The following is a 12,562-nucleotide window of genomic DNA, read 5'->3' as shown; positions in this document are numbered from 1 at the left end:
GGAATGTTCTGCCCAGATTTGTTACACACGAAGGCTGAGTGGAAGGGAGCAACACCCTTTCCTACTAACCTTGTGAACTCATCACTGTTGCATTGAAAAGACACCAAAAGAAAAACCCTGAGCCTCATGTCTCTTAAGGACATGGTGAGAGAAATAGCCACATCCACTAGTTTAACTCTAGCATAAGTCATTACAGTGGCATTTTAGAGGTGTAAGAGAGAAACAATAATCAAATCTAGTTCTTTAGGTAAGTATTGTTGAATCCTCCACACATATCTATATAAATTTCAACCACTCCAAAATTAGTGCCCTTTGAGAAAGGTAGTATGCTTAAGCTTTTTTTGCTAACTTTAAAAAAAATATAAGGCAAATACAAAGAGCTAACTAAACAAGCTGCCCATAAAATCAACACTCTGAGCAGCCCTGAACCCTTTGCTGTTTTACAACATCCTTCAAGGTGATTAAAGACAACATAAATATCTCTTGCCCGTGAGGGGTAGTATCTGTCAATATTTTCTTTATCTTCATCTTCTCTTTTTCCCTAAGATTTTAAACCATTTTTGGTAGCGATTTCCTATATTGCAGAAAGAAATACTTGAAAACAGTCAGGTGGAGTCCTTTGAAAAGAAAGTTGCTAAATCAGGATCATTTTGTATCAATGGTAGGATAGATATAAACTCCTTAATTCCTGGGGATTCTTAAAAGGTATGTCGATCACCAGGGGGTAAAAAGAAAGTAGGAGCTATAAATCTGCTATCCTAACGCATAAGAGGATCTCTGGAAATCCAGACTGTAGCTAATTTTCCCCATACTCAGCCGGAAGAAGGGTAGCAAGCTAGCATGGAAAGTGCTTCGACAACAATAACTACTTTTCAAAATGTAATAAGAATGCCAGTATTTATTCTCTCCATACCCTATAGTCAATTATCTCATTTAATCCCCCTAAGTCTGAAGGTAAATGCTATAATTATCCTTGTGGTGTCTGTAAGAACATTCAGGCTAAGAGATGCTAAAGGTCTTGCCAAGGTCTTGCTCTAGCAGGACTCAAAATCAGACTACAAACCCAAGACGCACACTAGTGTGGTCAGCAGGTACTACACGTCCTCCTGCCCTTCTCTCTTGATATTTACTACACTACAACCTGCCCTGTGTCAGTTTTCAGAAATGAGAGGGCTCTGGGATATTTTTCCTTTATGAAGCACAACAGGAAGAAATTGGCTTTACAATACCTGCTGTGAGCTAGTCTATCACTCCTACAGGAAATTTACATCAGACCTTTGAGTCCCAAAGGATACAGAGGTAAAGGAAGCATGTGACCTCCTTCAAGGACTATACCTGTGAGTGAGTATGACCTTTAGGGCCCTGACAGCAGGACTGCTCGTATACAACTATCTCCATCTGCCAGGGAAACAGATTGGGGTGTGGCATTCTTTTGTAAGACTCTGTGAGGTTGCTGCTGTAGTTTCAGAGCAGTGAATGTTGATGACAACAAGATAGTAATTGTCAAAGCTCCTGCAAAGGAACTGGCATCCAAATGAAGCCTGTAAGCCCAGGACATCTGAGAAAACAAGAGCCGAAATGGGAGCCTGATGAGCAATTATTGTATTGGGAGGATTGCTTTGTGAAAAGACATAGGCGGGTATTTAGAAGCCTGTGTAAGCCATCATATAGCAACACAATATTGACCCCTAGTGAAAGAGAGAAGAAGGATTGTGTGACAAGGCTGTTCACAGTGTTAGGATGCAAGGAAAGTACCACAATGAAGTCCTTGAGCCACGGCTGGCCAGTAAAGAGTGGGATCCCCAGGAATGGCTCTGCCTCGGTATCCCCATTGCACTTAGTCATTGGCTCATAGGAGGTGCCAGTTCACTCCGACCAAAGGTCATTCAGAGGACAAAATAGTCAATTCCACCACAAGAAAGGTGCTATGAGGTAGTTTCCAGCAAATAACATGGAACTAAGACAGAACTGACATGGCTTTCAGTACGTATCTGTCACTTGGTTAGAGAGGCTGCCATAGACAGGAGGAATACAGGATCCTCTGGTATGTTCCTTGTCCTTTGGCTTTATAGCCACATCCTAAAGTGTTGAGGAGATCAGATGACCCTCAGCTTGGCTCCTAGAGATGAAAAGCTGACCAAACCCTCCTAGAATTTGAACTTGTGATTGCCTGAAGTTAACAAAGATAGCAACATGGACTCTGAGACCTCTAAATCATCCTCTGCAATTTCATATGCCCCCAGGTCAACTCAACAATAGAGCTATAACACATCTTCTTCAACAAGACAAGAGTTGAGGTCTGGGCTATTTTTCAATCATTCACTACTCTTTTCTCTCCCTCCCCCACCCTCTCTCATTTTACCCCTTTGAGGAGAAGGTTAATACCAAGTTAGTATTGTATACTGTACAACAGGCTGCCACTATTCCATGCTAGACAGTATTTCCCCAGTCTCTTCTTATAGGATGCCAAGTTTTTCCTAGACAATATCACACAATACTTTACTTGTTTGTGGAGTGGGTGGAGATGGAAATATAGTCTATTGAAAATATCACTGCTTCCTCCTTGAGATTTCAAGAACCTATTATCTTTCTTTTAGACGGTCTCTCCGGCAAAAATCTCATAAAGACAGGAAAAGGAACCATTTATGTTATCTAAAAGGTTTACTTTTGCTAATAGAATACTGTATCTAAAGTATCACACAGATAGTGTAGAGAGCTGCGAGAGGCCGCACCTGGAAGATGGTGCCGGTTTCCGCCCTCCGCCTTCCTGATGGCGAGTGCTCTCGTGGTAAACAACTCCTGATATGGCTAAGGCAAAGAATCTGGCTTGCTTCCGCGCACCTGAACCTATTGGTGGTTCCCACGTGGCGTATCAGGGTTGGCTACCCAGCGGGTACTTAAGGCTGTGGGGAATTCTCCCCGGGGTTGGGGTCAGAAGATTACTAAAAGGTCCTGAATAAACTGCAGAGAGAAGAGTCCGGTGTCGCGTCGTCATTACCGGCCGAGGCGGTAGCGACAAGATAGGGTCCAATTGACATGGGATATAGTTTCTTCTAAGAGTTTCCTTTGCACCACTTTCCTCTCTAAACCAACATCTGCTACCAGCCAGGGTCATGAATGCCTTGTGATATTTTCAACTCTTGCTATTGGAAAGAGATTTGGATACTGGGGCACTAGGCCTTTCCTTTGTCTAACTCAAATAAGTAGCAGAGGTATCAGAGTGGCTCACTGATGAGCTGTAAATCCAACGAAACAGGAGAAAAATCCAAACTTCTATCTCATCTTCACTGTAAAAAACCAGGCAAGTTTGCTACTTGGCTTCCAGGTTTCAGAGTCCTGAAAGCTCAAGTGATAAAATATATCAATATCTAAAAATCTCCATCTCTAAGAATTAAATAAGGAAATGTGTACAGTGATAAGCATGAATAATTTAGACCCCAGCATGCAATAAATCCTCGCAAGATGTGGACTACTATTACTTCAGTCATAGTTCTATCAACTTGCTACTATGACACCTCGAGGCTATCAAGATACCTTATGAGCCTCCACTTGGAAATGGGATTGGTGCAATGGCACTTCACTAAGTGGGCCTGAGAAGCCTTGACATGAGACGTCAAGAATGATTCTTCTTATTGTCATTGTCTTTAGCCTTCAGTGATTTTCTTCATCTAAAATTTCATGGATATTGTTGCAAAGAAAAGTTTGGAGCTGGAATGAGAACCAAGACAACGTTAGGATGTCCATAGACAAAGTACAACAATTGCTTATTGTCAATCAATCTCTTCTTTTGTTTATTCTCTCATGAGTCTGTTAACCCTTCCTTCAGAAGGATTTTCTTCAACCCACTCCAGCTACTAGAAGACCATCATTTTTTTTTTCTTTAATCCTCATACCTTCTCTGGTATCAATAGGAAACAGTATTTACTCACTACTGTTTTTCTTTTCAAAAATCTGTCTAGTTGCATACTAGAAACAGTTTCAGCTGGTTTGTTTGTCTTGGACAAGTTGTTGAAGTGAAAAGTTTTTGCTTGGCTGAATTCAGGACAGTTTCATAACCCTGGAAGAAGTGCATGGAACGTGGGTGCCAGCTTTGAGGCCGCTGCTTCTAATGTGTTTCCACTTGCTGCCCATTGTCAAGGGTGGCTGGCCGTAATTAAATTAAGACAATGAGCAACGCAACAGATGCAACTGAGACCACATCCCTGAGTGCTTTTGTTTTGTCACTGTCATTGTCTGCAACAAAGAAGTCACATGTGACAGCCTGGGAAGAGAGCCAAACGCAAACCAGACGATGTTCCAGCTGGTTTTGAATGGCCTGTATGTACGTGTGTGTGCACATAGGAACTCTGCTACTTGCAGCAATGATGGATATATTTTGGCCCAAAGCTTTGCTGTGATGCTGATGTCTCACAAGAAAAAGGCCGGAAAGGGTGGGGGAAACCTCTGCTCAACTTTATACTTTTGACCTTTGGCTTTGAGAAAAAAAGAAGGATCAGAAGATAAAGCTTGGTGAGATTGGTCAAATGAACCTTGCATGAATTTGAAGAATGAAGCACAAAGGATACCTGAATATTTTTTTTTCACCAATCTGTAATTAATCCAGCCTGACAGAACAAATGGGATGGGATAGCTTGTGAGGCTTTCTTTTCCTTGTTTCTGCTTCATTCTTGAGAATTTCCTTAATTTGGGAATTTCCAATTCTTTAAAGTCTTCTTTGTGTCTACGATGGTATGCATCTTCAACAACAACAACAAAAAAGCAAACCTCAAGTATTCTGCTACTGATTAGTAGTTTGGTAGAAAGGTGGTACCCTAATAAGAGGTATTTTCAGTGTTCAGTGGACCACATAGCATCAGCAGTTCCACACAGAGATGTCTTCAGTGACTACTCTACTCTGTGACCCTATGTGTCCTTATCTTTCTAGAAAAAGCCCATAGGAAACCAAGATGTAGGATTACTGGTAGCTTAATGATAGATGTTTTGCATAACCACAAGTGTGTATGAGCCAGAGCTGGTAAAAGCCATATGCTTTTTGAGAGAAAAGTGCCAGGATTTTAAACAGATGGTATTTCCAGCTATTCTATTTATAAATACCAAGTTTCTTCTCACCAGTTTCTTTTGTGTTGTTCACTTAGCTAATTGTTTGAGTAAATGTTTTTATACAATGATGCTACCTTCCTTCTAATACATCAGGACAGGAAATTCACCACCAATCTATACAATGCTAGCCGCCTTTCATGGTAAGAACTGAACAACACATATAAGAAACAAGTATCAATTCTCTGAGTCTTGGCCAATAGGTATTACTTCCAAGGAATGATGGTGGGCTTCCCCCAGTTTCAAGATCAAATCCTTGCTAGCTCTGCACATTCTGAAGGTCATTAGCTCCTAACACTGTTGTGACTGGGTGGGTGTTCACCTTCACCAGAGGGCAAGTTTGGAGGTTCTAGCTATCCTAGAGAGAAATACTGTTTTGGGTCTTATTGGAAACATTCTGAGGGTTGCACCACTCTGTACCAATAACTGCCCACTACATCTTCTGGATCTAAGTAAAACCAAGCAAAAAAGGACCTCAAGTATGTGACTATAAATGCCATTTTTGCTTCAAAGATAAGTCCCTGACCTTGTAGAGCTTCTATTCTAAACAAAACTCAACATTCCTTTTATCATAACCTTGATTGTTGAAAGACTGATAGCACTAGCAAAGATCTCAGGATTTGGGACCTTGGGATAGTTATTTTCCAATAGAGATGATAGCAATTAAACACCAATTTGAGGGCTGGGAAGGTGGCTCAGTGGTAGAGCGCTTGCCTTGCATGCTCAAGGCCCTGGGTTCGATTCCTCAGCACCACATAAGCAAAAAAAGAAAAAAGCCGGAAGTGGCGCTCTGGCTCAAGTGGTAGAGCGCTAGCCTTGAGCTGAAGAGCTGAGGGACAGCGCCCAGGCCCAGAGTTCAGTCCCCACGACTGGACCAAAAAAAAAAAAAAAACACCAATTTGAGTGGAACTGGTAAGACTTATGTGTATCCTGTGTCAGGTCCAGTGTTTGTACTTTTATGTACATTAATTTTAAACATTTAATCCTCTGAACTAATTGCTATAGTGGTTTTTTTTAAGCCCTAGAATTGGCATTATCATTTGCATAAGTTTCCATTGCTGGAAAATGTTAAGAGCTAAGATTTGAATTCAGTTCAGGATCTCTGTAGCTTTACAAACTTCCCAATCTCCTATTTCTAAAATGCTGCCTCTCTCCAGAGAGGTGGGCAAGGGGAGAATCTCTTCTTCACAAAAATTACAACAGAACCAATGGCAATAAAACAACCAAGAAGGAGCCCAAAATCTGATCGATTTTTTTTTTATTCTCACTAGGAAAAGATTCCATAGAACAGAAGGATAACAATGTTGGGATTCTCTTTTTATTAATAAGTCTGTGATAGAGGCAGATGGGTAACAATACATCTCTGTGTTATTACAAAGAAACTTGTGCTATATAGCCACCAAGCATACATAATATAGCATGGTAAGTGTTAGCTGATGAATGCACCAAAAGCCTATCCACTTACGTATGTATTTCTCAGAAAAGCTAATGTTCAAAGATCTCTTTTAGCTTGATTAGCAAGGCATAAGATACAAAAGATTGAGACCCAATGTTAGAAATAGACGGGCACAGTTAGATAGGAGGAGTTAGTACATCTTCCACAGGATAATTATAGTTTATAATATTTTACTTAAACAAAACTGAAGGTAGAATAATTTTCAGGGAGATTTTTTTTTTGTCGGTTGTGGGGCCTGAACTCGGCCTGGGCGCTGTTCCTCAGTTCTTCAGCTCAAGGCTAGCACTCTACCACAGTGCCACTTCCGGCTTTTTCTGCTTATGTGGTGCTGAGGAATTGAACCCAGGGCCTCATGCATGCAAGGCAAGCACTCTACCACTGAGCCACCTTCCCAGCCTAGGGAGATTAATTTTTAATGTAGAAATGCTATTTACTCTGTTTTGATAATTATATGTTGCATATACATATTGAATTATCTATTATACTGTATTACACAAAATGGGTGATTTTAAAATAAATTATTTCTTTAAACAATTTAAATCTTAAAAGGCATGGCTCGCGGGGTAAAATACCAGCTATGAGTGAAAAAGCCTGACCGAAAACACAAGGCCCTGAGTTCAAGTCCCACAGCCAGCTCACACACAAAATACGCACATCAGTATATATAAAACCTCACCAGACTAATGATGACCTTTCTCCTTTATTTGTAGGAAGTACATTTGAAGAACGCAAGTAGAGGGAGTACAGGAAATAAGAACTACAGGATGTAGGAAGACTCTCTTGAGACGTGAAGAAGAGTATGTCACCATTGGATCCTTTACTCCAAGGGAGTTACCTATTAAACATTGGAACACCTACCAAAAAATTAAGTTTGATGACATTTCAAAGATGGGCATTTTCCTCCAATGAAATACCTAAGTAAACATTCCAATGTTGTCTTTAGGAATGATTTGTTAAGAAGGCTTTTTTGCACTTTGCAAAAATGGTCCTGGAGTTGGTAGATTACTATTGGTCTTTTATCAATAATATTCTATAGGAAATATATATATATATATCTTAGTCCCTGCCTATCAAGATCCACAAATGCATGGATGTTGTATAGATCCAGTTGCACTAAATTTTTCTGTGAATCCTGGCTGCTGAAGCCATTCATTCAGCACCTTGTCTAAGTGTTTATGAAGTGTTTTCTTAATTGTGATCTTTCTATATAATATAAACCATTGGTTTTGGAGTCTGATGATCCCTCTTTATGACATTTGTTTTTGTTGAATTTGGCCTCTTCCAAAGCAGTAAATACCAAGTAATCAAATGGCCCACTAATTTTTAACTCACACAATTCCACCTGTGGCATTTATACCGAATATAAGTTTGATGCATTTATTCTAGGCACAAAGCTTCATTTTTTCACATCACACTACAAAAAGAATATATATATATATATATGTATATTGCAAATAGTTGCAACTTGAGGCCAATCATTTTTACATGTATGTTCAAAACAGAAAGTCTCCTAAAGCTCTCAGTGGTTTCTTCGAATGAGTTAGTATGTAACCTGATTAGTAACTGCTGTCTTTTCACTTCTCCCATATAGAGCACTATGTAAATTTAGCATATCGATAATCCAAGATATATCAAACAGTATGTAAAACTTTGTTGGTTTTTTTTAGTACAATGGTGCTATTTTGTAGTTTGTTATATGAAAGAGTCTGGTCAAAATGGTAAATGGTGAAAGCAAAAACAAAAGGGAAAGCATGAGGATGCCAAAAATGACCAAAAGAGAAAGGAAAGCGAAAAACTGACAGCTTGGGAAAGAAGGTAAAGGGCCCCAATTATGCCTTCCAAGAGGAACTTAAGACACAAAACCCACTAATGCACATTTGACAGGCTAGTCCAAAGAGGAAGCCTTAGCATGGAAACCACAAAAGGTCAGACATTTTTTTTAAGTCTTGGTTTCTTTTTTCCTCACTGAACAAAGTAACATCTGCCAGCTCTGCCAGGGACTCACCACTGTGTGACCTTGGGCAAGTCACTTCACCTCTCTGTGCCTCAGTTTCCTCATCTGCAAAATGGGGGCAATGTGTCATCTACCTACCTCAAAGGGGTGGTATGAGGATTAAAAGATAAAGCTTCAGATCTTTACTCTGAGTCCCTAGAAAGGTGGAACATCAAAGCCTTGCACTGTTGAATACTCACAATAGGTTTTGTAAACAGCCGCAGTTACACACAACAGAGCTCACAAGTTATAAGCCACATGCTTCTGATAACCCCAGTTCTTTTCAATGAAACTATCCAACTAATTAATTTGTCTGGCTAATTGAGGAATGTTCAGAATGCAATCTCTTAAAATACTTTCCGAAGTAAGTGACAAACAGGTGAGTTATAGTTTGATTTTTAAGTCTTCATGTGAACTTTGGAATATAAAAACTAAAAAAGAGGAAGGAAAAAGGTAGAAAAATAAAACCATTTCTTCAGTGAACGAGTAATTACTGTTAGCTCTGGGTGTTCCAGGAAGTTACTCTCTTTTAATTTTATAATGATAATCTATTCATTTTGAAAAACATGCTCTCCTTCTCTTTAGAAAACATATGAATATAGCCCAAGGTTTCAAATTCTGAAAGAATACCTAATTAAAAGGTCACAAAATTTCTTTAGGGAACTTTTATATTTGATTTATATGCATGTACTTACTTTTTTGTCTTGTTAAAATGTGCTGTCTAGACTTGTGAGCTGAGAGTCAAAAATGTCCTTCTCAACCCTTCCTGTCTGCTTAGAAAAATGGCCCTTAGCTTTCTGATACATTTGAGGATATTCAAGAAAATTCAGTGATGAGGACAAGTCCATGTGTTAACCTAAAACTGCCCCCTATCTCTGGATCAAGATTTTTCTTTTAAAACATTGAATAGACCAACGTTCAGATCTTTTTGATCTGCCTTAGACTTACTTTGTGTGAAAAATGTGCCGGTTTATGATCTTATGCAAAGTTCATATAAAAAAATTACATCCTGAATTTTCTTTCACTGAGTTACCTAAAGGTACAGAAGTGGGGATGGGGGTCTTCTTGGACCTGTATCTTTGACTGAGAGCAAAAAACAAACAAAAAGAAGGAAGAAAGGAAGGAAGAAAGGAAAAGAAAAGAGAAGAAAAACAGCTATTCAGTTAGCAAGCATCTTAGCTCTCAGTTCTCAGTAGTGATTTCAGTTGAGCCCCTTGGCATGCTGGGAAATATTGTGATTATTATGGAGAAACAGAAAAGAAACTATAGGTCAATTTTACCTTCTGCCTGTTTTCCAGACAGGTGGTAAGATGAGAGGCTGGATGCTCTCCCCAGGAGGCCACTTCTGACTTTTACTTCTTGTTTCCAGTGTGTACCTTTTAAAATTGCTGAGTCCCTTAAAAAACTTTACAGACAACTCTTCAGACTTATGGGTTTCATGACTTAGCTGGATATAGTAGTTCTGAGGCTCTATGATTTGCTTTATTCATTTAATTCTAGGACACAAATCTCCTAGCGGGGAAAGCTTAAACGTGCAATATATGGGGTTTTTTTTTTTCGATAACTTTTTCCAATGCATAATCCTCTCTAATCAGATTATAAATCAATTAATAAAAGTCAATTATGCTAATCCACCATTTTACCTTCAAATAACTATGAAGACAATTCTATGTAAACTCGGGAAGTTTTAGGAAGAATGACCTGTATGGATAGAAAGGAGTACCTCAAACTTCACAGTTCTAAACTTTACAAGCTTTGCTATGGAGTTACATTGTTTTAGTGCTTAGAAATGGGGCAAAATGATGATAAATGTAAGATTTGAACTAGTATGTTTACCTATGATTTAGTTGATATCACTCAATACCTAGATCAAGTTTTGGTCCCATTAGAGTTCCACTGAAAGGTAAATGCACCACTCCATCAGAATACATGCCTCTAAGGTAAAAAATATTCTTTATATTCATCCTAAACACAGACAGAGACACAGACAGACAGACAGACAGACAGACAGACACACACACACACACACACACACACACACACACACACACACACACACACACAGGGACAAACATCAGCTTAAGTATCCAATAGAATATAAAGAAGAAATCACATCCTTCCTTGCAAATCTTATTTAAAACAAAAATGAAACAAAATTAAATTTTTAAAAAAGATTCTTAAGCTTTCTTAAGAATCTCTCCTCTCCTTGGATGTCAAATTTTGTGCGGATAAAACCATCTCATGCTCTATAGCTTAAAATTTTTTCTTACTAGCTTGTGTACTGGGGGGAATGCTAGGCATAGAAAACGTAGCATATTTTTGCTTTCCCATTTATTGTTTGGCCAGCTATGCCAGTGGTGCTATTGTTTCTTTAAGAAAGTACTTGACTAAAAAAAAAAGAAAAAAAGAAAAAAGAAAAAAAAGAAAGCATAGACATATTTTTTTAAAGTATGAAAACAACAATTCTATAGATAGATGGCTTAATAAAATAGCATTAGATCTAGCCACCTCCACCATCTTTCGATGTTTTATCATTTACAAGTATTATTCACTAAATTGTGAGTTTGGAGGTTCAGGGGCAGAAAATGGAAATTGCTCAAAAAAATTAGAAGGCTCGATTATTTTGTTGGCTCTTGAACTCAACATAGCAATATATCATACAATCTGAACATTTTCATCAAGAGCTTGAAGTAAAAAAAAAAAGAGGGGGGCAGAGAATAGGTCTTACTGGTAAACGGCAGAAGAAAGAGAATTAAGTTGCATATTGGGTCTTGTGTGTATGTGTATGTATATGTGTACTCTGCTTAAAAATAAATATTCAGCAAGTGGAGAAAACAAAAACAAAAAAGGATAGATTTTTCTTCCTACTAAAATATAGCTCTTGCCACATCCTCCTTAAGTATACTTTCCTGTTGACTGGTTTATAGAAGATGGTCTCCTTTCTCATAAATATCTGAAAGAGTAGTAGCTCATGTATAAAGCAATCATTGAACTCAGTGGAAAATGTTGGAAAGTATCTCCTTATGAGATGGGGTTATCTATTGTTTTAAAAATGAAAAGAGAGAGAACGATTTATGAGTAATTGTTGAAATTTGAAATGGCTAACAATCTGTGAAGATATTTTGGGGGTTTTGTTTAGGGATTTCTTTTCTTTATACAATCTTTATGAATATCTTAATGCTCAAAACAACGTCATCTTTTTTTTTGTATTGGAATGAAGGATGGTGAATTGAACCACTTCTTTAAACCATAGGCTAGATAGAAATGTAGGTTTCACTTATGGAATCAGACTATTTAAAATTTTTTGCTATTTTTAAAGACTGTTCTAATTCATTAGAGTAGAATTTGCTGGGCACTCCTCACAGTGGGGGAAAAGAGAAGAAAAGTTTTCTCATTCCAATCACATAGGATTTCCTATCAGGACTTTTTTAAAGAGAAATTTGTTTATTTTTAAACAAAGTAGAAAAATTGCAGATTATCATGTGCCCCCCCACTTGAATAAGAAATAAAAGGAAGATTGCATTGATGCTTTTGTTTTTGTTTTGTTTTCAATGCTAGTGTTTAATCAATCCTATAGTATATATTTGCTTATTGCTATTTTAATATTATATAAGATTTTCCTGTTAGGTATTAGAAATTGATACATAGATATCATATTTTTGTGATTTTTCTATTTTTTTAAAGGAGACTGTCTGAAGCTTTAAGTGCATATGGTACAGGATAAATAGAACAATTTAATTACCAAGTTGTATCTGGAACAGTCCTTTTTTTTTTTAGGAAAAGTCTTACAGATAAGTCATAGGCCAAGGGGATTTTATAACCATCTTTATTCCTCCAAGTCATTTTTTTTCATTGTCTTCTCAGAACTTTACAGAGGGCTAAAATCCTAGAATTAAAGAAACCTCTTTTTTTAAAAAAAAAACCTATATTACAAGTATTTTCTTGTTATGTATAATTACATTGGTCATAAATATAGCCCACTCTCCTTAGTTTTCCACCTGTGATTGATATGAAAA

General features: G+C 37.9%; 1 protein-coding gene across 3 annotated transcripts in view; it reads left to right on the top strand.

Annotated features, from left to right (window-relative positions):
• Positions 1-7,484, top strand: part of Igf1 (insulin like growth factor 1) — a 72,618-nt gene extending 65,134 nt beyond the window's left edge. For all 3 annotated transcript variants that reach the window (XM_069991486.1, XM_069991476.1, XM_069991496.1), the window contains one exon: positions 7,264-7,484. In XM_069991486.1, coding sequence (XP_069847587.1) covers positions 7,264-7,323 — 60 coding nt within the window. In that variant the 3' untranslated portion in view covers positions 7,324-7,484. The remainder of the gene's footprint in view (positions 1-7,263) is intronic.
• The last annotated feature ends 5,078 nt before the right edge of the window (positions 7,485-12,562 follow it).

Source organism: Dipodomys merriami, unplaced genomic scaffold (assembly GCF_024711535.1).
Source record: "Dipodomys merriami isolate MVZ:Mamm:240054 unplaced genomic scaffold, mDipMer1.0.p SCAF_10, whole genome shotgun sequence".
In the NCBI taxonomy this organism is placed as follows: Eukaryota; Metazoa; Chordata; class Mammalia; order Rodentia; family Heteromyidae; genus Dipodomys; species Dipodomys merriami.
This window is presented reverse-complemented; position numbering and strand designations above follow the sequence as displayed.